Below are 27,353 nucleotides of genomic sequence, written 5' to 3'. Positions count from 1 at the left end.
AAGGCCATCTACGATTACATGCCAAAAATGACTGTTCTCGAGTGGGTCTAGGAGGGCAAAAAGTCATACTTTTCCCTAGGAACAAATATCTTTAAATTTGTAATGTCCAATGTAATAACCCACTAGCCCCATGTTACAATTTAAATTTAAATGTGTTAAAATTAAATAAAATTTAAAAATTATATTCCTCAATCACATTAGCCACATTTCAAGTGCTCAGTAGCCATATGTGGCTTGTGGGTATATATTGGACAGCATAGATAAAGAACACTGCCAACATTTCAGAACATTCTGTGAAACTGTGCTGTCTGAGTCATACCTACACTTGTTGAATCTTTTGGTATCTATGCTACTTAAACCACAATGGTTTAACTTAATAGTGGTACCTTATATACCTTTATTCTGATGGAACACTATGTATGATCTGTATATGACAGAAATATCATTGATCTGTCACAACATTCTGTTATGACTTGGTCCTTATTACCAATGTTTAAGAATTGGAATATAGTGATAATTGAATGAATAGGGAGTTCAAAGTATGGTGGTCTTGTGACCATGAAAAAGAAAGAAAGTGAATAATTCTTTAGCAAAAAATGTTTATTACTTGCCTACTCCTGATAATATTGGGCCTCACGCTAGGCATAGGTGAGGTGATGATATGAGCTTGAAAAGCACACAGTTCTAGCCTATCAGACGTTTACAGTTACATGGCATAGAGCAAAATCAAAAGAGGCAATATAATGCAATGTGCTAAAGTGCTGTTTTAGGAGTAAATACAAGGTGCAATTGGATCATATGGGGGACACTAACCAAAGCCTAGGGTCCTGGAGAGCTCTAAGGAATAAGTGGCATCTAAGCTGATCCCAGTTATGAAAAGATTAATCGAAGTTAAAGAGGATAGTAGAAAGTAGAACTGAGGCTGGCCGTGGTGGCTCACACCTGTAACCCCAGTAGAGGTGGCTAGATCACTTCGGGTCAAGAGTTTGAGACCAGCTTGGCCAACATGGAGAAACCCCATCTCTACTAAAAATAAAAAATTAGCTGGGCATGTTGATGTGTGCCTGTAGTCCCAGCTTCTTGAGAGACTGAGGCAAGAGATTTACTTGAACCCAGGAGGCAGAGACTGCAGTGAACAGAGATCACACCTCTGCACTCCAGCCTGGGCGACAAAGAGAGACTTTGTCTCAAAAATAAAAATAAGTGGAACTGAGAGAAAAGGTGAACAGGAAAACACACCAAGCAAAAGAAAATGAGTATCTAAGAATCAAGAGTAAGAAATAATACAGCCACTTAAGAAATTGTAAGTATGAGAAATGAGAGCAAATACTGTTCATGAAGGTGAGCCCAATTAGAGATAAAATTGATTTCTGTTATAAAAGTTGAAATGTCTCACTTATTTTAGGATCTAGTTTGTTTTACAATATAATTTCAAAAGTAAAATTTCTCCCTAGTATTTTTTCAGAATCCATACACACACCTGTTGACAGAGTGGCTGGGAGAGGGAAATATAGATGGACAGATGGCAATATCTAGCAATTTTAGCAAAAATTTTATGTGTATTGGGTTTTCTCCAAGCCTCTTCCATTATAATTTTGTGTTAACATATTGTTCACTTTAAAGTTAAGTGTGTGTCAGTCGCCCTCCTAGCCTGACTAGGAATAAATCAGTTATTACAGCAAAGCAACTATGAGTATGTAATTATGAATACCCTAAGACTTATAAATCACAAGACTCAAAAGCTAAATATTATTTTGCTGTATATGTTAATGATGCTATTTAAAAACTCTAAACATAAAACAAAAATATTTGGGCTTTTATTTAGTATTCTTTTTCGTATACCAGAAAATTATGAATTTGACTATGTATGAGTTAGACCTTAATAAACTTGACTTTCAAAAAGTCTTATTAAAAAACAAAAACCTTCAATAGCATATTTACACACATGTAATTTTCATAAATGCATAAATGTAACTGCACATGTCTTTTAAAGCATTATTTTTACCATTCTGCTTGGCTTTTCCCCATTCTTCTTTTTTTCCCTACCTCCAGCCATATTTTTCTACCCTCAAAAGATAATAAATGGAATACATAGTATTATTCCATATTTTTCCTTAAGCATTTTTAATAATATAGTAACATGTTTACACATACACCCACATATGTATATAATTCCTGGTCATTGTTGGTTTAAAAAATAGAATTACATTATAAATACTTTATGTGTCTTGCTTTTTTATATTCTGCAAATGCATCATAGAAATCCTTCCATAGTACCTTGTATAGCTCTAGCAGATTCGTTTTAATGGTTCCATAATGCTTCCTGGCAGAAACACATCATCATTCTATGACTGATGAGCATTACCGCTATTTCCAATTTGGTGTCACAATAAACAATGATGCACTGAGTATTTTTGTACTTTAATCTGAAATTTTTATTTCTCTTAGATAGATTCTGGGAATGGAATTGCTGGGCTAGAAGACATCCATGTATTTTTTAATTTGAATAGATGTTGCTTTTGAAAAAGACTATAACATTTTCCCGTTTCCACTAACAATATGTGAGAGTACACTTCCCCATATATCTCCATCAGTAATATATATTAAGTATTGCCAGAGATTTAATAGACATAAAGCAGTATCCCACTCATTTTATTTTGTGCTCATCACTAATGAGTTGGGTATTTTTTATATGCTTGTTGGACATATATATTTGTACCATTTTGAATTGCCTTTTCAGATGCCATCTATTTTTATTTTGCCTGTGCCATTCTTTTCTAGTTAAATCATTAGAGAAGCATCTGTATAATTTTAAATATTAACTGTTTGTCCCCCGTGTTCCAATTTTTTCCAAATTTGTCAGTCTTTTGTTGACTTTGTGACTAGTATCTTTTCACATACACAGCTACTTTAAAATGCTTCATGTTAAACAAATGTCTAACTTTACATATGTATATTCTGGATTTAATAAGTTGGTTAAAAATTCTTCCTTATAGGTACTATATATGTTCTCCTGGTTTTCCTTATAGGATTTTATTATTTATTTTAAACTATTTAGTCCAACTGAAAATTATCAGAGTACAAAAAGTACTTGATTTTATTTTCTTCCTGTCAGTTATGCCAGCAACATTCATTTAAAAGTAACCAGCTTTTTGGATAGATAGACAACACAGAATACAACTGTATCACACCAAAACCCATAATAATACAATATATAATAATAATAGTATATGTTTTATTACTTTAACATAAAAACATGAAATAGGCATTCATTTAAAATTATATATTATTCTGTATTACTTATTTTCATTACAAAATGCTATTATATAAACGAGGACAGTTAACAGGGTCAATAAGTAACTGATAGTAGTACTAATTAAATAATAGATGTGACAAAAGTACAACAATATTTTAGTAAGTTTTTTTCTGTCCTCTGATGGAGCAGTTATTTTTACTCTTTTCTGGCTCTGTGTTGGATATTTAAATTTGTAGCATATATTTAAGATATATAAATGTGAAACTTTTTAAAAGGGGAACATAAATACTACAGGACTAATTTAACAGATATTACCTGTATTAAATAACAATAGCAATGACATGTTCTTTTCTGTCCCCAAATATAGTAGAATAATTTTACTCTTTCTTCTCCAATAATACTTTGACGAATTGCCTGTAATTTTCAGGGATTCCTTTTCCTTTATTTAATGTAGAACTGAATAAAGTCAAACATAAAATGCACTTTGATTTGCAATGCTACTCTTACCAAGCCTGCATTGCATTAATTATGGTGTCATTCCAGTGTGATGACATCAAGCTAAATATACTCTTAACAAGCATTCTACTATAAAATAGGAGTTAAATTCTTAGCAATAATGTCTTTGAACTTGTAGAAATTAGTTCCAGCTCTTCAAAAAGATATCCATACACTTTGATTCTACAAGCTTGCTTTAAAAGGCTAGATTTCTGTCAATCATCTTTGCATCTATAAATTCATCATATAAGCTAAATATACCTAAGATGTCCATCGTTTTTAAACACTCTGAAGTGCTTTGGATGTTATTATAAGTGAAATCTCTCTCAGGAAAATGATTTTAAAGCACAAGCGTAATTTGAATTTTGTGAAATTGTTGCTAGATTATAAAGTTCCAGTTTTAGTAAAGAAATTGAGAAAGTCCTGTTTAACTTGGCTACCCTGTTCTAGTGACTTATTGTTTTGTTTTTTATTTTTATTGTTTCAGTAGTAAAAAAGTTCTGAAGTAGTTCTTTTTTTTAGTGTGTCCTTGTTTCACTAGGAGTCTTTGTTACAATCTACACACACCATCAAGCAACACAAGCACAGTCAGTTCATTCTTCTTTATGCTCCTATGGTTTTTTCCAAAATCATCAAACAAGCTTGGAAATATAGCGTAGAAATTTCTACTTTACTATATTATTTTCTGCATTGTCATTCATTGTATTCCAAATTACAGAAGGACGTTCTTCTTGTCTCACACTTTGAAATTGATTTTATGACAGCCTAATATTTTACCCATTAGTAGTCATCTTGTAGTCACATGTCTAAGGAAGCCAGTTATCTCCTTCCATCTCTTTAAGTAAAAACCCTCAAGTTTTTCTGCATATTTTGAGGTAACTGAAAAGTGATAAAAAATTTTAATTATGAAAGCTTTAATATCACAGGTAAGCAGTGTTGTACACAAGCTATACAGTTCATTTTGCATGTAAGATCTTTTCATTTTCATTGATAAAAAGTTTATAAACTAAGGCCCGGTATGGTGGCTCTCAACTGTAATCTCAGCACTTTGGGCAACCAAGGCACACAGATCACTTGAAGCCAAGAGTTCGAGACCAGCCTGGCCAACATGGCAAAACCCTGTCTCTACTAAAAATTAGACGAGTGTGGTGGCATGCATCTGTAGTCCCAGCTACACAGGAGGTTGAGGCAGGAGAATCACTTGAACCCTGAAGGTGGAGGCTGCGGTGAGCTGAGACATGCTACTGCACTATAGCCTGGGCAACAGCATGAGACTCTGTCTCAAAAAAAAAAAAAATGTAAACTTAATGAAACTTGCTTAAATTTACATTTGCAATTTCTACAGAATATGCAGATAGAGGCCAAGTCTAGTTTGTATTTGGACAAAGTATCAGTAGACTTTTGTTTTATGTTTTCAACTGTTTTGTTAAAATATTTATAGAAATCTAGAAAATGATTTGAAGCTCCATTTTTTTAAAATAAAAGTACTCAAAAATTAGATTAATCAGTTTTTGTTGCTTTTATCTAACACATAACTTTACTGTAGAAAACGTGCTCATTTAAGTAAGATCTGAATCAGCTCTATACAGTAAGAGGCCAACAAATCTGTTATCAAAATTTTTTCTTTTTGTTTTTCCACAGCACATTTTATTTGAAACCTTGTAATAAGGAAAAGTAGCTTCACTCAGTTTTATAGAGCTGTCAGAGAAACCGTACAATAATATATGTTTTTTCATATGGTACACACAAACTAACTCAGTAGCCAGTGTTTTTAACTGTGCATGGTTATTTGCCTCCCTGATCCGGTTATTTGTGTTCTCCCATCTGTAATGAGATAACACAGTCACTTAGCCTTATTTTTCATTGATATTTGGGTCATGCTGGCATTTGTATTATAACTCTTCTCATTTTTATTATCTGAACTCTCAGAAAAAAATGAACAGAGTATTCACAATATTTTAAGTTAAATTAACATTATCTTGGTATCAAGAAGATACCAAATAAATACTCAAACCACAGACAAAGGACTGTTGATACTCATGATTACAATGTGCTTAAGTAACACACTTACGCGTCTGCACTTACAGAGATGCAACAAGGGATGATTCATTATTGTGAACAGAAATCACAGTTACCAACATCAGCAGTCAGGAGGAAAAACAGTGACAGCAACTGTGGGAAACATAATCTATGCCATATCCATCTGCTACAGAAACAGTGTTGCTTTCAGCTGTTATTTTTTGAGCCACCATTTTTTGAGTTTGATACTACTCCTCCCTAACCTTCTGTACCCATTGCCAAAAGCTGAATTTTTTGCCTCCCTGAAAGGTTCCTTATGACATGGGGCTTTTGGGCTATGACTGAGCATTCTAGGCAAACCAGGGCAATTGTCACCCTAGCTTTTCCTATGAAGCTTACATTTAGAAGCATTTCTTTCAATTCATCTGTTCAATATCTTGGTTTAGAAATTGGGACTGGGTTATTTGTTTGTAGCCTCAAAGATTTTTTTTTATCTCACTTGAATCCAGTTAAGTGCTCTTTTTAATTTTCTGTTAGAATCGTAATCTTCCACACTGCTATTTCCCTGGAGTGTATTCTACTTGTGCTAATTCATTTTTCCCTCTCTGACTGTGGAACTTGCTATATGAATTGTTCTTTTTCTTTGTCAGCTCATGAGGATTCAAGACTAGTTGTTGAAGTAACCTAGGGACCAGCAGTATTAAGAATTGTAGAAGGTAAAATATCCTCTCTCTGTGTGGGCGAGAACAAACAAGGTGGCTCCATTCCCCTCCTGAGACACACAGAAGCAGCTATGGGTTCTCCAGTCTTCTGGTCTGTCCCAAGCTGCAGGACTCCAGGAGAGAGAGGTCTCTGTCCATCCATTCAACTCCTTCCTGGCAGATTCCAAGGCAACAGAATATGTATATTCATGGGAACAAATATCTAAGGAAGGAAGTCAGGAGGTCTTGGGAGCCACAGATCTCTGTGAACCAAGCTTTCCTCAAGCTTAGTTTTTTTGTTGGCTTCGCTGCAGGTTGCACTTGTTTTCTCAGACACACCCAGCCTGAAGGAGAGAATCAACCAATTCTTTTCCCACACTCAATTACCTAGACCCCCAACCTTTCTGGCCTTCTGTCTTCCAAAACCCAGCAGTCATATGTTTCAAGAAAAAGTTGTCCATGGAGGAGAAAGAAGCTGCATTCGGTTTTGTGATTTCCCAGAATGCTTTCAAAAACTTTAAAAAACATATTTAGTATTTCTGACAATCTCAAGAAGAACAGGCAAGAGATAAGATTTAGAGGTGGGCATACCACTTCTTTACTAGGTTAAAAAAATTGATTTTTTTAAAAAGTTGTTCACTTATTTAAATACATTCATATTTTTTTATGAAAGTTTGTGCCCTGTGATGACTATGTGAGAGCACAAATTAAAATTTCAACAAAATAGCAGATAAAACATGGTAGGCCAGCAATTAAGACAGCAGTAAACAAAACTATATATATTTTAAAGTCAGTCTTAAGTACTTAAACATGAGTTTGATCATGATTTATTGTGCTGTATAAATTCAGAAGAATTGATTAATACTGCTAAATTATTAATTTGCCCAAAGTGTGAGAGGCTAGCCTAGAACCATGTGTTATAAATATTAAAGCTATCCCATCTTTAGGACTTATGTGGGCAATGAATTACAAGGACCACTGTAAATCGATTGTGGGTTAATCATAACTCTTTGTGCCTGTGATTCACAATCACATTACCCTCTACTGACCGTTAGTTAAAGTAGTAAAGAATTTTGCAGCTTAGTGGGCAAGGTTAGAATTTATTTCTCTCACATCATTCTCAGGCCTTTTCATTTTTATTTGACGAGCAAAAATAATAGATTTTCATTCTTCAACCTTTATTTTAATATTCAAAAGCTCTGCTTTGTTTCACTCCTAAGAATCAGAAATGCTTAGAGAGCAATGGTTACAAAATCAACAGGCCTCGGGGCTCCAGAGTCATATAAACCAAATATTCATTTTTTCCAATAATTTTTACAAGTAAGCAACCTTTTTCTTAAAAGCCCAATTATTTTATCTTAATAGCCTGACCATACAGAACTAAGGAAACTGCATTCTTTCTGTGGCCCTGGCTATATACTGCATAGCATTATGTTTCCTTACATAACTGTTTTCTCTCAAACTCCATAGGCTATGCCTTACAGAAAATGGCTACTCCATCTCACATACTTTTGCATTCCTATGGAAAATCTCCCAGAAATGTATATTTAATGTAGTGCAAAGAGCATTAGAAGATAGCCTTGATCTCACTTTCCAAATCTACCACAAATCTTTGGTATGACTTAGAGCAAGTTACAATTACCTCACCTGTGAATTAGATATCATGTCAGCTGTCTCACAGTGTTGTAAAGAACAAATAAATGTGTGTGTAAAAGGCATGTGTAGCAGTTGAAAAATGTTTGGTAAATGTTATCTATTATCATAAGAAAGAAAGGGAGGACAGAGGGACAGAGGGAGGACATTCTTTCTTTAGCAAAGGAAATTCCTATCTAACCCTTTTGGTTTAAATGTCATTTTTCCATAATTGTCCCCACTGAATGTATTTTAATAAGAAACGATCATCATTTCCATCTCTCTGAAGCTATAGATTTTGAAGTGAGCTTTTTAAAAATTTGCTAAATTAAAGATTCTTGTGCAAAAGAACATTGTCCTCCCACTTCAAATCAAGGTTGGTGGGATAACAGGTATTCATAGTTTGTTTGTTTATGGCATGGGCTTCTGTAGTTAGTACAGGAGGTTGCTACGTAATGAATTAAAAAACAAAGTGCTTTCAGCATCAGCTTATGATGGAGATGTCAGAACAGGAGCATACAGGACAAAAGTAATCTATAAACAAATAGAAATGTGCCATAATCCCTAACATGTTGCAGAACACTGCTGCAGGTTTTGAAAATACACTTTCCCATCCTTCACTTTACTTGGCAAGAAATGCAAATATTTGAGAAAATAACATTGAATGTTTACAGTTCTTTACTTGACAAATGGAAAATTTCAAAAACTTGTAGAAGAGTGTGAATAAATGAGAAATGGTCTCAAAAGCATATCTATGTTTTTAACTGGTTAGGTATTATTGATAAGGAACTTAGATATTTGAGGCTTTCCTATACAGCTGTTTCAGTTACCAGAATATTTGAGACTTGTCCTGATTCCTTCCAATAAAAATTAATTTTCCTTTTCTTTAAACCACTGTGAACAAAAGTTGTTCTTATGATCCTTACAGTAATATGATTCATGTTACAACAATTTAGTGCTTGACTTATCGCCACTACTGAGTTGTAAGCAGCTTGATGACGGGGCCTTATCTTTGTATTCCTTATAGACTTAACCTTCAGGATTTTAGACTTAATGCATAATGATTGTTAGTAAAATTGAATTTAAAGAACTGTCATAGAAATAGAAATGGGAACAAAACTAGTGTTATCTGGGAAGTGATATATTTGTCACAGGCTATTGGTATCTGAGGCACTGAGGACACAGGTGCTGAACCTCAATAGTTACCAATGTCAATCAGTAATCATAGCATCCTAGCATCTCTACTTTAGGGTCTGGAGGTTGATAATACTAGAGGTAGATGTCACTTTGGATTGTTTTCCTTCCTCTTAATGAGACCTTGAATATGCTGACATGAAGCTCCCAGATTCACTTTTGCTTCCTTCTGTTTAACCTCGTATGAAGGACTCTGCTGGTGTGGAATCCATTAGTAAATAAATCAATGGCTTGTAATTCAGTTGCCTATCTAAACATGACCTCAAGAACAGGGCTAGTTGAAAAATTTTAAGAAAGTTCCATTACCTAGTTAGACGGATTGAAAACTTTTTAGGCCAGTCCCTCAATTATTATTCTGTTGAAAAGTGACTTTAGACTTTGTTGATGAGTATTTCATAGAGTTTTAATTTGATGGTTAAAAACTATTCAAAAGACAGTGATTATATGTTTTAATTGATGAAAAAGGCCAGGGACATTTTTAAAAGCTGAAATAATTTGGGTTACTATGCAACATTTCATTGCCATTGCTACAGGCTATAATCACACTGTTTTAATGATCCTCTTTATAAAAAATCTATTCATAATGCTTTGGAACATTGGAATTGAAAAAAAAAATTATAATGGCAAAGATAATGTTACTATACATTTAAGCAGAGCTCTACAGTTCACAAAACACTGAAAAACAATGCTAGATAAACTTTTCTAACAGTAAAGCAATATGTCCCCTACTGGGGCGGTCCCTTGAGGTTTGTAAAGAAGCTGCTAGGGGATCCAGGAGGCCAGACTAACTGTTTAAAACAGAAGATAATAACAAAAAATCAAAGGAGGTTGTTACAGGAAGCTTCAAGGTCACTGCTACTCCCAATCACTGTAAAGTTAAACCTAGGGAGTTAAAAGCAGATCTGCAAGCTGGTTGCAAAGGACCAGAGAAAGGAAGGAAACAATGGGATAACTCTGTGGGTGAGACATCAATGTAGAGGAAACCTAACCAAGCGTTTTTCCTTCTCCCACACCAACACTCCAAGCATCTCTTAGTTTTATAATTATATCAAGCCCCACGGATCTAAAATTGTTTCTGATGATATTACTCATTTTTTATCACGAGCATCATTAGTAATAAAAAAAAAAGTGGCATACATAAGCTGTCAGGATTCTTAAAATGCATACTCTCAGGCCTTAAATACCGAACATCATCATGCAGCAAGCTTGGGTTTGGATCTAGAATCTACATTTCTAACACAAAAATCCCCTAGTAATTCTAATGATGGTGGTCTTAGCATCACATTGTGAGAAATACTGATAGTAGCTAATCACTAGGTTCTAGAGTACCACAGACACTCATGAAATGCTTTATTTAGGGAAAGAAATGTTATCTCTTTCAATACCTCATGGTTTGGTTGGGGTTCTCCTCAAGGAAAAACAATAAGTATCCACTGAGCACAGTTAACTGGACTGAAGGTTTTAGGCAGTTCATTGTTTCATACAAAACTTTTTATTGAGTATCTAATGTTGGTGGGATCTAAGCACATATATTAAAAAGGCAACAATTAAATGTATCAAATATTTCTTTTATATTTGCTTCCTTTACTTTTATGTTTAGATATTCCATTCCTTTTCTAGTACCAAACAAAAAGTCTCACATGTTCTTCTAGTTTTGCTTTTCTTAAAACTTGATTTTTTAAATTATATTTAATTTATTACACTATAGGAATTTATTTTGTGTGGTGTGACACAGTTCTCTAATATTGACATTTTTGCAATAATCACCTGTCTCAGTCACATTTTTTTGAATATTTCATATTTGCCACACTGATTTGATTTATGGACTTTCTAATACAGTCTTCTTTTTTAAGAGACGTAAAAGTTTTATGATGGCAGAGAATTCTTTTTTATTATTATTATACTTTAAGTGCTGGGATACTTTTAAAAACAGTAGACTTTTATTCTGTTCCACTGATTTTCTATTCTTAAATACATTTTGTGCTGTTTTATTTTTAAGCTTTATAACATGTTTCATTATTTGGTATTCTACGTCTCCAATAATTATTTTTTTTATTTTCAAAATTTCTTTACTATTCTTATCTGTTTTCTCCTAATTAAATTTGCAAAGATCTTAATATGTTCTAAAATAACCTTTAGGCATTTTATTTAGAATTGCATTTTGTATTGGATAATCTAAGAAAAATTTAAATGTCTTTTATAAGTATGCATCTGCACTGTTAGGAATTTGTTATGTCTATCCAGAAGCTTGTTCAAGTCATCTTCAGTCAGGTGTTAATGGTGTTCTTTGTATAGATCCTACAAATTTATTGTTAAATTTATCTCTCTATATTTATATTTAGTGTACATAGATATTTTAGCTCAAACTACTTATCTCATGTATTAATAGAAAAGCAAATCATTAGTATTTATATCCATTTATAATGTATTTTTTGGAATCTGAATTTTTAAAATAGTTTTTCAGTTGAGTCTTTTGGGCTTCTTAAATATGTTATCAAATAAAGATAATTTTGTCTCTACTGGATGATTATTTTTTCCTAATAGATTCAAATCATATGTTTGTTTCCATTTTTATTACATAGGATAAAGTTGTTACAATAATGTTAATTTTGGTTAATAGTAAGCATCATTTTCTTTACTTTAATGGTAATGCCACTAGAGTTTCAGCTTGTAATAGGTTTGCTGTTATTTGAAGTATTCTGTATCTCATTATGAATTTTTTTCTTTCTTGTTTACCAATAGATAGATAATAGGTAGATAACTGTTTTTAATTTTGCCAATTATCTTTTTTGTGTCTACCAAAAGATCATTTAAAAATTGTATAGCCTCATTTGTAAGATATATTTTCATCCCAACAATATGTCTAATACTGAGCCAGTGTTGCTTTTCCTTGTTTAATAATGTTATTCTTTTAATATAAACAAAGTAACCTTGGATTTTAACTGTTAATTCTATTTATTTTATGAATTTGCGAAGTCCATTTTGATATGTAATAAAGCTGAAAATATACTTTGTTGAGATGTTTATAATACTGGATCAGGGTTTTTTGGGTAAATTTGTGACTTAGTATATAAGTAATTGCTGAGGGAATAAAAAAATCACTAAAGACATCATAAGTGACCTAGAGTAAATTTATGTTGTTTAAATGATGACAGAGGAGGTTGTGAAATTATTTTATTTTCCTCATTGCAAAGCCCACTCGGGAGTTTTCTTCTAAGTTCATCTGCAAGATGCCCATAGGCCACACGTGACAATAGATTAATTTAGAAGGACATAGGACAGGAGATAAAGCTCATCAGCAGGACAATACTGGTCATTTTTCTTCAATGTGAGTTGTAGTTGCAGCTTTCATTTAGAATAGGGATGATACCTATATTGAATGAGTGCAGAAACCCATCTGGCTTAGAAGCCTAGTACACCAAGTCATCAGTAACCCTTGTATTAATTCCAAAGGCATAGCTTTCAGGGTCCCCAAAAGGGACAGCCCCATTCACCAGAATCACTGAACTGATAGAAGCTCAAAGACATGCCTTCCTTTCATGCATTTTTTTGTTCTCTCAATGCAAATAATATTTTCCACTCAGGGGTCATTTCACTACAAGTAACATGGCCTAAAAGCATAGTAAACATTCCACCTTTCCCATGTTTTCAGGATATAGCTATAAATTAACCAACGTACAAATTCTCATTCAGAACAAAAGTTTACTTAGAAATATACTCAGCCCTCCATATCCACAGGTTCTGCATGTGCAGATTCAACCAGCCATCAACTGAAAATATTTTTAAAACACAATAGAAAATAATAATACAACAAAAATACAAATTAAAACAATACAGTACAACAACTGTTTATATCACATGTATATTGTATTAGGTATCATAAGTAATCCAGACATGATTTAAGTATATTGGAGGATGTGTAGAGATTATAAGCAAATATTATGCCATTTTATATAAAGACTTGAGTATCCCTGGATTTTGGTATCCACAGGGGCTCTGAGATCAATACCCCCACACATACTGAAGGACGATAATGTGTTCTATTATTTGTAGCACAATTAAATACATATCACTGTAATGTTTTTTGTCCTGTGTATGTAAATTAAAATTCCATCTTTAAACCCTATTTCTTCTTTTGTTCTTCATGTTTTTACAGGTAAAATATGGAAACTATGCTTTTGTATGGGATGCAGCCGTATTGGAATATGTGGCTATCAATGACCCAGATTGTTCCTTTTACACCATTGGAAATACTGTTGCTGATCGGGGATATGGAATTGCATTACAACATGGCAGTCCTTACCGAGATGTTTTTTCACAAAGGTAAGATTTGTGTAAGACCAAATAAGGGGAGAGAAGAAATTTAACAAAGAATATCAATTTGGTTACCCAATCTGGTTTATTACATTTTGTTTCCTTTGTTAGGAGAAGCACAATAAACAACAACAGCAAAAAGGTAGTTGTAAGTGGTTGTTCAATGAGACCCCCATTACCTAAACCATGAAGTATTATTTTTCCCATAAGTAGGGGGTAAAATAATGCTACATAGACTGATTTTACTCTCAAAAATTTGATATGGAAAAGAAAGCAGATGCGTTAGTAATTTCTATAAGAATTAAACTAGCAGTCTAGTCTGAACTTTTAGTAACAAATTTTACAGAGTTAAGAAAATGAATTCATTCTAAGAATACAAAAGCATAACATAAACTTCAGGACCAAGATAAGCTCTGATGGACTGAAGCACATAATGATAGGGATGCTTCCACATGAATTTTGCAAAGTAAATGGTTAAGATTTTGCAGTTCCCCATTTAGCATCAAAGTATACATGAGATTTTGTCATGGAAATCAAGGAGATAGCTTATTAAGACATGATATCCATTTTCAAATAAGAATGTACTATCATAAAGGGATTGTTTACAATGGAAGATTTTTAAATGTATGTTTTAGAGTAACAAAGCATACGAAAGACATGGGCCTGAAAAGAATGCACAAACATTACTGCATTTCCTTCTGTCTTCTACCAAACAAGCCAGGATCTGAAACAGATTAATATCTTCCACATAGAAGTATATTACATTTTATACTGAAAGTACATTGTATTCATTTTCTAGATTTTCTTCTACCCATTTTCTAGAAGCTAATGACAGTCCAAGAGGGCAGTTTCAGACGGTTTGAAGGCTGTAAATTTCAAACTATTTGAGTTATATTTCTCCAAATTTTAGGATAACAAAAAAGCCAAAGGCATTTTGTGTGTATGTTCTTTTTAAAGAACTAAAAATCAGTTGTTCACAATTTATGTCCTAACTCCTCTATTAGCTAACTATAAAAATCTAACTCTCTTTCATGACACGCAAAATGAAGTCAGATTAATTCTAAGATCCTGTATTAGTCAGCTTTTCCGTGTAGCAAACAACTCCAAAGTATAAGAGATGAAGAAAAGTTACTTCTCATTCATGAAACAAGGCTGTAATTTGGCTGTGTTCCGCTGCAAGCCGCGGGTCAGCTGCAGGCCTGCTCTATGCAAACTTCTCATTCCAAGGCCCAGGCTGAAGAAGCAGCCCTATCCGAGACATGCTGTTCTCATTCCAAAGAGCAGTTGCAAAAGAGGCTGTCAGAAACCTGCAGTGGCTCCTGTGCTTCTTTGCTTGAATGTGGCATATGTTCCATCTGCCCACAGACCACAAACCAAAGCAAGTCTTATGGCCAAGACCAAAATCAATGGAGTGGGTAAATGTGCTCCACATCAGGAGAAGGAGGGAGTAAAGAATTATGATTCATGCCTATAATCCAAGCACTTTGGGAGGTCGAGGCAGGTGGATCACTTGAGGCCAGGAGTTTGAGACCAGCCTGGCCAACATGGCAAAACCCCATCTCTACTAAAAACACAAAAATCATCCAGGTGTGGTGGTGCATGCCTATAATCCCATCTACTTGGAAAGTTGAGGCGTTAGAATCACTTGAGCCTGGGAGATGGAGGTTGTAGTGAGCTGAAAGTGAAATACATATGCATTAACTGGGAAGCAAAATACTAAGCAATCAAAATATGTTTATTGATGAGCAAATGCTAAAAGGAACAAACTACAAAAATCAATTATACCATAGGGAATCTATGTGTAAAGCACTTGGCATCTAGTTGGAAATACAAGACCCATGCATGAAAAACAAAGGGCAATGCAGACATTTCTATAAATGTGTGCTGGCATATATGTATATAATATCAGTATTGTTTATATCATTTTAAATTGTGTAGTTAAGGTATTGAAATAATTGAACAGCATACAGAATAGTTAAACAAAGGAAAATGAGTGAAAGCTCACCAGAGAAGGTTAGCCTGGAACTTGACATTGATGGATTAGTAAAGAATAGTTAGGCTGGAAGGAAAAAATAGATAATTCTGGAATAAATAATAAATGCTACAGAATAGAAGTAAAAGAGGGCAGAATGTATTGAAAAACAATGAAGACATTAAGATAATATGAAATAAAATTTGAAGTTTGTAACTTATACTTTAGGCCACAAGTAGCTTACAAATCCTATTGTCCATCCTGGAGCCCAGAAGTAAAATGATGAAGGTGTCATTAAGGGAAGGCTAATCTAGTTTTAATGTGAAGGATGGAGTCTAATTGCCAAAGACTAGATCAAACCTGTAGGCATGAGATAATGAAGGCCTGGTCTAGAATTGGGCAAGGCGAATAAGAAGGAACAAATAGAAGAGACCCTTCTAAGGGAAGAAATACACCACCGCTTTTAATTTTGCTGTGTGGATCGAAAAGCACAATAGGATCAAAGGGGATCCAGGGTTTCATGGTGAAAGACCAGCAGAAACATTTAATGAATCCTTAACATTACTCAGATAGTTGAGAAAAGGATTATTGATTATTTATTAGTTATGGTTAATTGGCTTTTTCATTACTAAAGATGTTCTTGGTTTTCAGAATTGATTTTCTGGATATTTTTTAAATTGTACTTTAAGCTCCGGGGTACATGTGCACATCCCACAGAGTCCTTGCATAGGTACACACATGCCACGGTGGGTTGCAGTCTCCGTCCCTCCATCGCCCACATCAGGCATTTCTCCCAGTGTTTTCCCTCCCCAGCCTCCCCGCCCCCTTGCTGTCCCTCCCCTAGCCTCCCCTGCCAACCTACCCCAGTGTGTGACGTTCCCCTCCCTGTGCCCATGTGTTCTCATTGTTCAACACCTGCCTGTGAATGAGAACATGAGGTGTTTGGTTTTCTGTTCTTGTGTCAGTTTGCTGAGAATGATGGTTTCCAGATTCATCCATGTCCCTACAAAGGACACAAGCTCATTGTTTTTTATGGCTGCATAGTATTCCATGGTGTTTATGTGCCTGTAAAAAATAATGCATGAACATAATAGTAATTAAAAAAAATTAATAAATCACACCAACTGTTCCATTTCTTATTAGCCCTGTGGTACTTTACCTAACAGAGATTTTAATTCTCAGAAAATGTACTCTAGTGCAGTGAACTGCTAAGAAGTAATTTTAAGCATTGAGCATTATTTTTCCTTTGTTTGCTATGCAGTATAGATGTTGGAAGTTTAAATTTTTCCTTTCTGTGGAGTTTTTTGATAATGACCCCCTGCATCCTGATTCCCTGGACATATGGATAAAGGGCAAGCCAGGAAAGAAGAAGGACCTGGCATCAGTGTGCCAGTTCATCTCTTTATACACATGTGCCACATTAATTTATCACCCAAAGCCTCTTGCTAAATTCAGAAAATATTTGCATATGTTCCGTTTTTTACAGCTATAAGAAAAAGGAGATCTTCCCTTTTCATTAACTGATTTTAAAAATTATAAAGATCATCAAATTTAACCAGTTTAGTACATTTTGGTCAGTATGTTTGATATATCAGCATCCAGGGACATTGATTAAACTAAATCATTTATTACTATTGTGATTATTTTCAATGAAAAAGACAGTATGCTGGGCAATTTTTTAATAATTCAATATTACTTTTCAGATGATTACATTTCTGTAACACAACTTCTAAAATATGATACTTTAATATGCAATAAATGTTAGTATGTAGAGTAAAAACTATATAGTGATACAGTAACTACATTTATTATCTGCTACATGCCAAATGTCTCATATGTTTACATATTTCATTGGCACTTTGGAACAATCACATGAGGTATTGTACATTTGCTCATTATAGCATTGCTTATTAGTGCATGACTGCTATGCTACAAGTACATACACTGAGTGGATGGGTCTGCACCTGGACAAGCACTGGATTCAGCTTAGGAGACATGGGGTATAGTGATACACTCACTTGTACAATTGTATGTGAGCAAACACACATAGGAATTACTTCAAGGAACCAGTAAATGCTACAATTTATCTAACTGTAGAAATTGCTAGAAGAGTTTTGCTTCCTTTTGTGTCCTTTCTGCACAAAAACTAGATAAATTGGCCACAGAAGTTAAAGTCAGTCTTTTTTATTCTTTGTCGTCAGATGTGTGTGTTTGTGTGGTGAATAAGGCTTGTAATGAATTCTCTACCTGACACTGTTTGTCATCAGATATTTTATGTCGTCCTTGTAACTTCTTCATTTAAAAAAAATTAGTCATATGTTGTCTCATTAAAGGCATTTAAGAATGAAGAAAACGGAATTTTTCAGATTGACTTCATTGTGCAATTAATAAAATTAAGTCCAGTGGTAACCTCAGAATCTTAACTATACAGAAAGCTAAAAAGATAGCCGTCTTCCCTTATATTTCTTCTAAAAGCATATAAGAATATCAAGCTTATATTCTTATATTGTCCTTACTGTGTGCTGGACTCTGAGCTCCTACACATAACTTGCGAGGCAAGTACTGCTGCTCTCCTAACTTACGGATACAGAAACTGGGGCATCATGAAGTAAAGTAACTTGTGCAGTTTCACGAAGCTGTTGATTATTAGAGCTGAGATTCAAACCCAGAGAGGCTGGCTCCAAAAATTGGATCTCTTAACCACTCTGCTCTACTGCTTTTCACAAAAATGACACACACTTTTAGCAAGTGTGTTTCAAATAAATACTTAGAGATTCTCTCTCTCTCTCTCTCCCTCCTACACATGCAAGTGTGCACACACACAGACACACAAAGTGTAGAATTAATCACAATCCTTGATACTTCACCAATACTTTCATTATCAGTCCATAAATAGCTACTTTTATTCATTTATTTGATTATTTTTAAACTACTTAGTTGTAGTCTTTTTTACTCCACTGCAATGTTAATTGTTAGAATATTTAGTGCTTTACTTTTTATTTTTACTTGGATTCAAAGAGAGAACATTAGACCTTTAACCTCCTTCTATCTTAATATTTCTCACACTTTACCTCTTGGGTGCTACACCTGTTGGCAAGCTCCTGAGCTCCTTGAATTCAAGCATGTGTTTATACATCTCTAGGGCCTACTTTCTTGTTTAGTGTGCAGTAAGCATTCAATAATTATTTGATACATGAATAAAAAATCTACTTAACTTTTTGTCTAAAGATAAACCCATTGACTTACAGCCCGATAAACATCTGTGTTTTTTGTTTGCTTGATATTTTCTAAAATCTTCCTTTTTATCATAATTATTTTTTTCTCTCCTGGTTTCTATAATTTTTCATCCAATCAATAAAAAAGCTAAGAAGAAAAAGAAAACAAACACAGCACCTGCCTACCCTTCTTTCCAACTCCCTGCTGTAAGAATTTTTATGGTTTCATTCCCATAAGGAAAGTAAAAAACATCCCTTTAACTTGAAAGCATAGAGCCCTAATCTTTTAATTCCGCAACTGGAGTAAGGTGCTTTCCAAGCACTCTGTTCACTTTTCAGAAAGGTGAAAAAAGAAGCCCCCATTGATTGCTCACTTAGTGGCTCCAGGATTGGTCAACAAATGGCTTAAGCTCTCTTCAGCTGGTTAAAATAATCTCTCAGAAAGGTACTTAAAGCCAGAAGTTAAACAGTTAACTGGCTTCCCTTTAGAGGTGCAAAATATAAACTAGCCCCAAGCTCTGAGAGCAGAAGTGAAGTTACCAAGACATACTTGTAAACATTAAGCAATATGAAAGTATATATTAAACTATATAGTATAGAAAATACTTGCAGAAAAAGTTTTAAGGAAAAGGAAATCAGTGAAGGGTAGAATAAAAAAGTTTACTAGACTTGATCTGAGAGAATTCAAGAATAAATCAAATTTGGATATGAGAATAAATAGGTGTAGGTAAAATACTCAGGAAAACATGAGAAATTCACATAAATGAAAACAGTCATCGTGTGTTGAAAGGAAGATACAAAGGAACAATTTGATTGGAGATTATCAGATCAGTCGAGGGATTTAGGTAGAGAAACTAAAATGGAATGTGATAGAGTATCAACAGCTGCTACTTATTAAGCATCTACTATGCTAAACACTTGATATGTTTCCTACACTGCCTGTCACAACTCTGTGCATTGCATTTCACAAATTTGAGGAAACTGAGGCTCAGACTTAGTATCTTACAAATTCACACAGCTAATGACAGACAGATCTAGGACTCAGGTTGGACCTTGTGTCCTTCCTCAGCATCCTCCACCAGTTTTGTGGGGCTGTGAGAAGAGAGGAATATCTGTACAGAGGAGCATTTGAGGAGTCTGAGGTGTTAGGTTAGCTTTTAATTGAAGAAGGCCATTTGCAAGGCTGCTGTAGTATTCCAGCTGGGAAGCAGGAAACATACTACAAAATAATTAGAAAAAAATGATTTTAAAAAAAAGATAAGCTTGGAGAAGGAGTAGGCAGAACTTAGTGAAAAATCAGAGAAGCGCATAAAATCCAGGAGCCTGAATAAGAAAGGCTGTGCAGATTTAAGTGGCAACAAACAGCCCCCTCTTTTCTCCTACTTCTTCCAGCTCTCCTACTTCTCCTCCTTGATCATCTATTACAAGTTTGTATCAGCTCTATTTCATCATTTTTAGAAAGGCAGCAATTATTTAATTATAATTATTTACTACCCAGTAAATAAATAATTATTTCTAAGAACCATTCCGCCTATGGATTTCTGTTCTGTTGTTGCTCACATCACAGTCACATATCCTTATTAGTATTGTTCTTCTCTCTCACTGTACATCAGACATTTTAAAACTGTATATATATATATATATATATATATATGTTTTATTTGATTCTATGTGTGTGTGTGTGCATGTGTGTGTGTACGTGTGTGTGTATCACCAACATCAGCTGGTTTCATTGTATCCACATTTTCTGTTCCAGATCAAGAAAACAAGATAATTAATATAGGCAGATAATTAAGAAAGTAAAACATTTGAAGAGTCTCAAAACAAAAGCAAGAAAGAGGACATTGAAGGGTCACTCTCAAAGGAAGACAGGAGTAGGATGCTATAATAATATATCTGTTATATATTTATACATATATTTTTGTATTAAAAGAATAACATTTTATCCCATAAAATCTGAAAAAAAATTATTTTCTTTCTCATATAATACACATCTATTTAAATAAGGACTAGCCTCTGGAATCCATACAAAGGAATATGTGATTCCTATTTCAGAGCAACCCCCTCATTAAAATATGTTTTAAATTTAGAATTTTTAACTTAAAGAACTTCAATAAAAAAGAAAAATCGGTAAGCTTATTTGTCTATCATTCTTTTTCTGTTTCCTGAATCCTTGTGGAGCTATTTTTATGACAAACATCCTATGAGTTTTACCAAGCACCCTGACTGCTACTTCTAGTGGAGAATCTAAATAATTTACATTTATTTTAGAGTTTAGTTTAAATAGATGAGAGAGTAAGTATAGTTAGTGATATTTCCAGTATGTGAATATTTCAAAAATATTTATGAGCTCTGTATGATTTGAGATTAGTTTTATTAATCTTGCCAAGCTTTGGCCAAATTTTTCACAATTAGAAACCTTAACCCTTAATATGGCATTCTCACTGTTATACATAAACCTAGCCATCAAACTGCAACCCTATGGGGTAGATTTTTAAGTGATACAAATTTTCATTCTTCTTGTACTAAGTCATACAGCATTCTGGGAACAGTATATTCGAGATACAACAGTACTCTTTATGAACAAGCATCTTTATTAGACTTTTCTGAGATAAGTCCTCAGGTACAGGGAAGATAAATGACTAGCTCAAGGTGCAAGGCAATAATTCATCTGCATAATAAGCCCATGACACTGGACCAAGCTGCTTTTCAAGCAGCGTGTATGATCAGTGTTTTTACAAATAAGATTTATGATGTTTCTAGATCTCAGTAAATACTGTTTCTTCAAAAAACCGTTGGTTTACGAAAGGATAGTTATTTTACTGACATAAGCTAGGTGTTACTAAAGGCTTTTTAACAAAATATTCTAGAACTTAAAACCACAAATTTGCATTGCACTTGAAAATACACACACACACACACACACACACACACTCTCTCTCTCTCTCTCTCTCTCTCTCTCTCTCTCTCCAGGGTAATTATAAGACTCTCTCAAAAACTCTTTTATTCTGTTATAGTTAAATCACATTTTTAACATTCAAAGCACTCATTCTACTCAACAAATATAGCCTCAAGACACTTTTTGCTGTTTGAAAAACTCTGTCTACTTTTAAAAGGAAAATTTGATGTCATCAAAGATAATCAAAGAACATGCTACTTTTTCATAGACCCTTAAAATATTGTAAGCAGAGTGACATCATGGGAATAAACGTGTGGGCTTACATGATAATTATGTTGATAAAAGAAACAATCTTAGATTCTGAGTCCTGAGTGAGCCTTTGGCATTCATTTAGATAACTAATATTTCAAATGTGGAACCAAGAAGGGAAGTGGGGTGACCTGCCCAGAGTATAACCCTTGGTTAAAAACATGCCCTGGAGACCACTAGTCCAGGTTCCCAGTCCAGTGTCCCATCCCCTGCCCTGTTCTGCCAGTTCCTTTTGTTTTTAAGAAATCCGTTTTTATTCCTAAAATTTGCCAGTAAAATATGTTTTCACAAACATAGTCATGTCAATATATTACATAAAGAAGCAGGAATATTCATTAGGAAATACATTCAACAGGTTCATAAACATAAGTAGAACATCTGTTTAAAAATTGTCATTGCTTCACAGACACAAGAAAATGTAGCACAGAGATGAACAGAGTGCTTAGTGTTCTCTAATTTATAAAGAAACTGTGCCGTAGCCTAAAATAGTAGTCAACATTCACTGAAAACTCACCAGGTGCTAAGTATCACTATAAAGGCCCTAACTATGTTAAATAATTTAATTCTCACAATAAGTTTGTAAGAGAAATATTATTATTAGCTTTATTTTAAGTAGAGCCTTAAACTAACTTGTAGCAAATGAAGATGAGAGGGAGGGAGAATATTTCAGTATCCTCCCATAACTTTCAATTTTCAATATTTTTACTTCTGGTCAGCTGATGCGAGACAGCTTCAATTTCAGATGAATCTGTCCTTCCCTGTAATGGAGGACCCTTTTGTATCAGCATACCATTTGAGTTTCTGAAAATATTCTGCACTGCATTTAAACTAAAATGCCTATCAGCATTTTAATATGAAGGAAGGCAGCCACATCAGCCATCCTGAAGAGGAAACTAAGTCGCAGAAACAATTTTTTTACAGAAGAGGAAACTAAGTCACAGAAATGATTTGTAATGTTCCAAGGTCATAAAGCCAATAAGTGACTAAGCCAGGCTTTGAACCCATGCTGTCAAAGACGATACTATCCTGGCTCATATTCCCACATGTGCTAATGCTGGAAAAGGGTAATAAGCATCTAAATTGTCTTCATGACTGGTGGCATGGTTGCCATCCTTCACATTAAAATGCTGATGGGCATTTTAATTCAAATGAACTGCAGAACATTTTCAGAGACTTAAACGGTATGCCAATACCAAAGGGTCCTCTATTACAGGGAGGGACAGATTCATCTGAAATTGAAGCTGTCTTGCATCAGCTGACCAGAAGTAAATATACTGAAAATTGAAAGCTATCAGAAGATACTGAAATATTTTCCCTCCCTCTCATCTTCTTTTGCTACAAGTTAGTTTAAGATATAACTTAATCACCACTTTAATTCTTCCTTCATGGATGTTTTAATTCATCATTACATTTTAATCGGTGGAATTCATAATTGCCTCTAATCTATCTCATTTCATAGTTCTTTGAGCAGCTCAAATAAACTAACATCATAATTGGTCAGACTGTCTACTCATATGTTAAATGTCTACTAATATAAAACAGAATCTGTTACTTCTAGACATGAATTATGGCTAAGATAAAAATATATGAATTTTTATATGGAATAAGAGCCATGATTCCATATAGCCCAGTTAAGTCTAACATAAGCATTAATGATTTCTGTCTTCATGAACATAGTTCTCTATTTTAACACCAATTTTAAAAAGATAAAAATATACCTCGATGTGTTCATTTACGTTTTTCCATAATAATCCATTCTGCTTCTGTCATTTTATAAAACTGTTTATTTTTGAAATGTTAGTAACTAATGAAAATGATCAAAATCCAACATGTTTTTATTTTGTCAATTACTGGCCTAAGAAAACATATGTGAAGCTTGCATCTTAAGGATGTTTTTACCAATGTTCCATGAGAATGGGACATGGTGTGACAGAAAGGGGCTGGCACACTTTAAAAAATGTGGTGAGATTTCTACTCTGATGAGGTTTTTAATCTTTCTCCAAAATAGTTATTTTGATAGTAAAATTTTTGTTCTGATGATTTTTCTCAATTTTCTGTGTATTTTCCATTAATGAACCAAGATCCCTGTAGTACTTCCTACAAAAACCATCGTGGCCCTTCTAGGGAGCCTCTTATATTCTTTGTGCTAATCAACATGAATTTTACTAGTATTGATTTCTTCTTTTCTGCATGTTTTTAGCAACTGCAGAAATCTGCTAAGCAAATTACTTCTCAACCAGAATGTATTCAGTAAAGTGACCCAAAATCCTTCATTAAGGTCAATGAGAAAATAGCCTGGGACTAAGAGGCTGTAAATATCAGACCAGCCTGACTCAATTTAAGACAAGGGGAATCATTGAAGGATTTAGTAAATCCTAGCCATAATCAGAAGTGTGCTTTTTGATCAGTTTGAAGAAAATATATGCAATGAAATAAAAGGAATTGACTAAATTAGAGAGTGTCAGTTAGTAGGCCGTGCTGTATCTATAGCATCTCCAGGAAGACAGAGATTTCTGTCTATTTAATTCAGAGATGTATTCCAAAGCACCTGGAAGAAAGCCTAATACATAAGCTGTTTGATAAATATTAGCTGAGTGAAAAAAATCCATGAATGAGTGACCTAGGCAAAGTCAAAGGCCTGACCCGGAGTGAATGGAATAGAAATGAAAGAGAAGGAAAAAATATTGTGAACTTAGTGTTGGGCATCAAATGGACACAGAAATCGAGGGAAAGTGGGGCCAAAATCATTTTGAAATCCTTGGCCTCATGGCTGGGAGATAGAGAAGTCATTAACAAAAGAGAAGCCAGAAGAGGAAACTGGTTTGTGAGTGAAAGTGCTAATTTTGGCCTAGGTATGTTGAACTCGGGGCACTAGAGGATGATATACCCATATAAAGAAATGTAGGAAATATGACAAAGAAATGACAAAATAGGGTGGGAATTTGAGTGTTGAGATTCATTCAAAGTAGTTAGCAAAATATTGAAGAAAATATTAAAGAAAGTTGTAAGATTATAGTCTCAAATCTTTTGGAAAGCTGAAAAGTTTTTATTAACTTAGGGAACAGGCTGAAGTTTGCCCCGATTCCTACCTTAGAGCATTAAGTCATACGGTGAAGATTAAAGATAATAAAGCTTCCCCAGTTAAGTCTGTTTACCCCACATTCCTTTGTCTCTACTGTTTACTTATGTAAACTTTGTACCAGATAGCCGTCTGAGAAAGAAGTCCAAAGAAGGTTACCCTTTAATAGTGTTTACTGTAAGCTCCAGACCCAAAACCTTTTATCATTTGTAAAAGCACTCTTTCAACCATGTTAATTATCCACAAGCGTGTTGATGTAGAAACTCTGTTATTAAATCTATGCTAAATAAATGTGAAGAGGAACAAAAAGTAGAAGTCAGTTACCTGCAATTGCCCTCTTAGAGCAGCTGACATCTCCCTAACCCACTCAATTCATAGTATTCTAGTGTGTAAATGTATTTATTCATCTGCCAAGTGAAAGTCTGCAGGACAGACCTCCGCAAGTAGCAATCGACGTCTCATTTGAGGGAGAGGCTGGACGATGGTTATTTACTTGAACAAATTCTCCATTAAGATAGTAAAAACCAGAGACAGCCCATGGAAAGGGCATAGAGATAAAGAGAAAAAAGGTGGAGGCAAAAACTTGTTTTCAAATGTCTTTTTTCTGCTTTCCTATTCCTTCCATTCCATGGTCACAAACCTAATTGAATCTCTTAGCACATCGTGTTGCCTGTCTCCTGGAAACCCGCCATTGTTTTCTCTCCAGACTATTCACATCTAATACAGAAGTTCTGTGGACCTCAGGTCATGACCACCCTCAGCATAAGGCTTCTCTAGTAAATTCAGCTCTTTATTAGATTTCCATATTTTATCTTCTCTGTACCACGGATGTCACATTTTTGTTAATCATTTTTTGTGTTCATACTTGACATTTCAAATATGTTCTAAATTCTTAGCTTGCGAAGAATTACAAAATCTGTTATACTTCCTTTTGGCCTTCCATAATAAAGTAGATGTTTAATGAATTTTTGTTAATAATGTTTGAGGGGGAAGAAAGACAATCCTATCCTCACTATGACTACTAAGCTAAGCAGCTTACTAGAGATTAGAATTCATGTTTATTCATTCAATCAGTAAATACTTATTGAGCAATTGCATAGTGCTTGAAACTCTTTTGTTTATCTAGAGATAACATAGTGAACAAGACTGACAAGATTATTGCTTTCCTGGAGCTTACATTTTTCTAGAAAGTCAGAGGAAGACACAAACAATAAATAAGAAAACAAATAAATGGGATAATTTCGTACTGGAAAATTTGCCTTAAAGAAAAATAACTGAGACAGAGAATAAAGTCAGATCAGTATAGAGTGGGACACAGAAGACTGTCCAAAGGAAAGAACATTTTATCACAATCTTGAATGGAAAATTTGGAGGAAGAGTATCCGTTGCATAAGTAACCACAGATGTAAAAGCCCTGCAGTGGAACAAGCTGGGAATGTTTAAGGAATGACTAGGAGGCCAACGCAGCTCAAAGAGAGGGAACAAACAAGACAGTCATATGAAAGGAAATTAAAGAGTTAATTGAGCCCAAATATGCAACAGAACCTTGTGAAACGTAGTGAAGACTTAAGAGTTTTTTCTAATAACAAAGACAAGCCATTGGAAATTTTTAAAGAAGCATTTATTACCTCTGCCTCTTAACATAGAGAAAGATACATAGTGAGAGGGAGCAAGTGCATCAGAGGCAGTGAGCAAGAGTGAATGCAGTAAGAGAAGTTACGAAGCCGGTGCAGTAGTCCAGGAGACGGAGGATGATGGCTTAGTCTAGGGTGGTGTAACTGAGATGTAAAAGTGGCAGCCTCAGTCTATCATAGCTGTGAAACTGATAGGACTGGAAACTGTTTGGATGTGATATGAGGGATGAGGTAAAGAGAGAAATCAGGATAAGCTTATTTTCTGAACAAATAAATGGATGGTGGTATCATTAATTGAGTTTGTCAAGCATGAACCCAAAGTAGGTTAACAAGAAAAATTAATACCTCAGCTTTGGGTTTAGTAAGCTTGAGATTTTTATTAGACAGATTCAGTTATATTATAATAGATGTATAAATGTGAAATTCAGGAGAAGACAAAAATTACAATTTGAAAGGTAGGGGGTACTAGGTTATGAAAGATTTATGTGTTAGGTGAAGGACTTTGAGCTTCTTGACGTTAGAGATTACTTTAGTAGTTATTATCAAGATATGCTTAAATGATCTGAGATAGACATTGAAGCAGGTGGGAAGAGAAACAATGTAAAGAAAGGCATCTTTTTTTTTTTTTTTTTTT

The 27,353-nt window shown here is 34.3% G+C and overlaps 1 protein-coding gene across 3 annotated transcripts in view; it reads left to right on the top strand.

Annotated features, from left to right (window-relative positions):
- Positions 1–27,353, top strand: part of GRID2 (glutamate ionotropic receptor delta type subunit 2) — a 1,512,615-nt gene that overhangs the window by 1,311,002 nt on the left and 174,260 nt on the right. For all 3 annotated transcript variants that reach the window (XM_032239845.1, XM_032239843.1, XM_032239844.1), the window contains one exon: positions 13,454–13,620. In XM_032239845.1, the coding sequence (XP_032095736.1) occupies positions 13,454–13,620 (167 nt within the window). The remainder of the gene's footprint in view (positions 1–13,453; positions 13,621–27,353) is intronic.

Source organism: Sapajus apella, unplaced genomic scaffold, assembly GCF_009761245.1.
Source record: "Sapajus apella isolate SASKATOON/1434 unplaced genomic scaffold, GSC_monkey_1.0 scaffold45, whole genome shotgun sequence".
NCBI classification, from domain to species: domain Eukaryota; kingdom Metazoa; phylum Chordata; class Mammalia; order Primates; family Cebidae; genus Sapajus; species Sapajus apella.
Note: the sequence above shows the minus strand (reverse complement) of the source record. Positions and strands in the feature narration are given on the sequence as shown.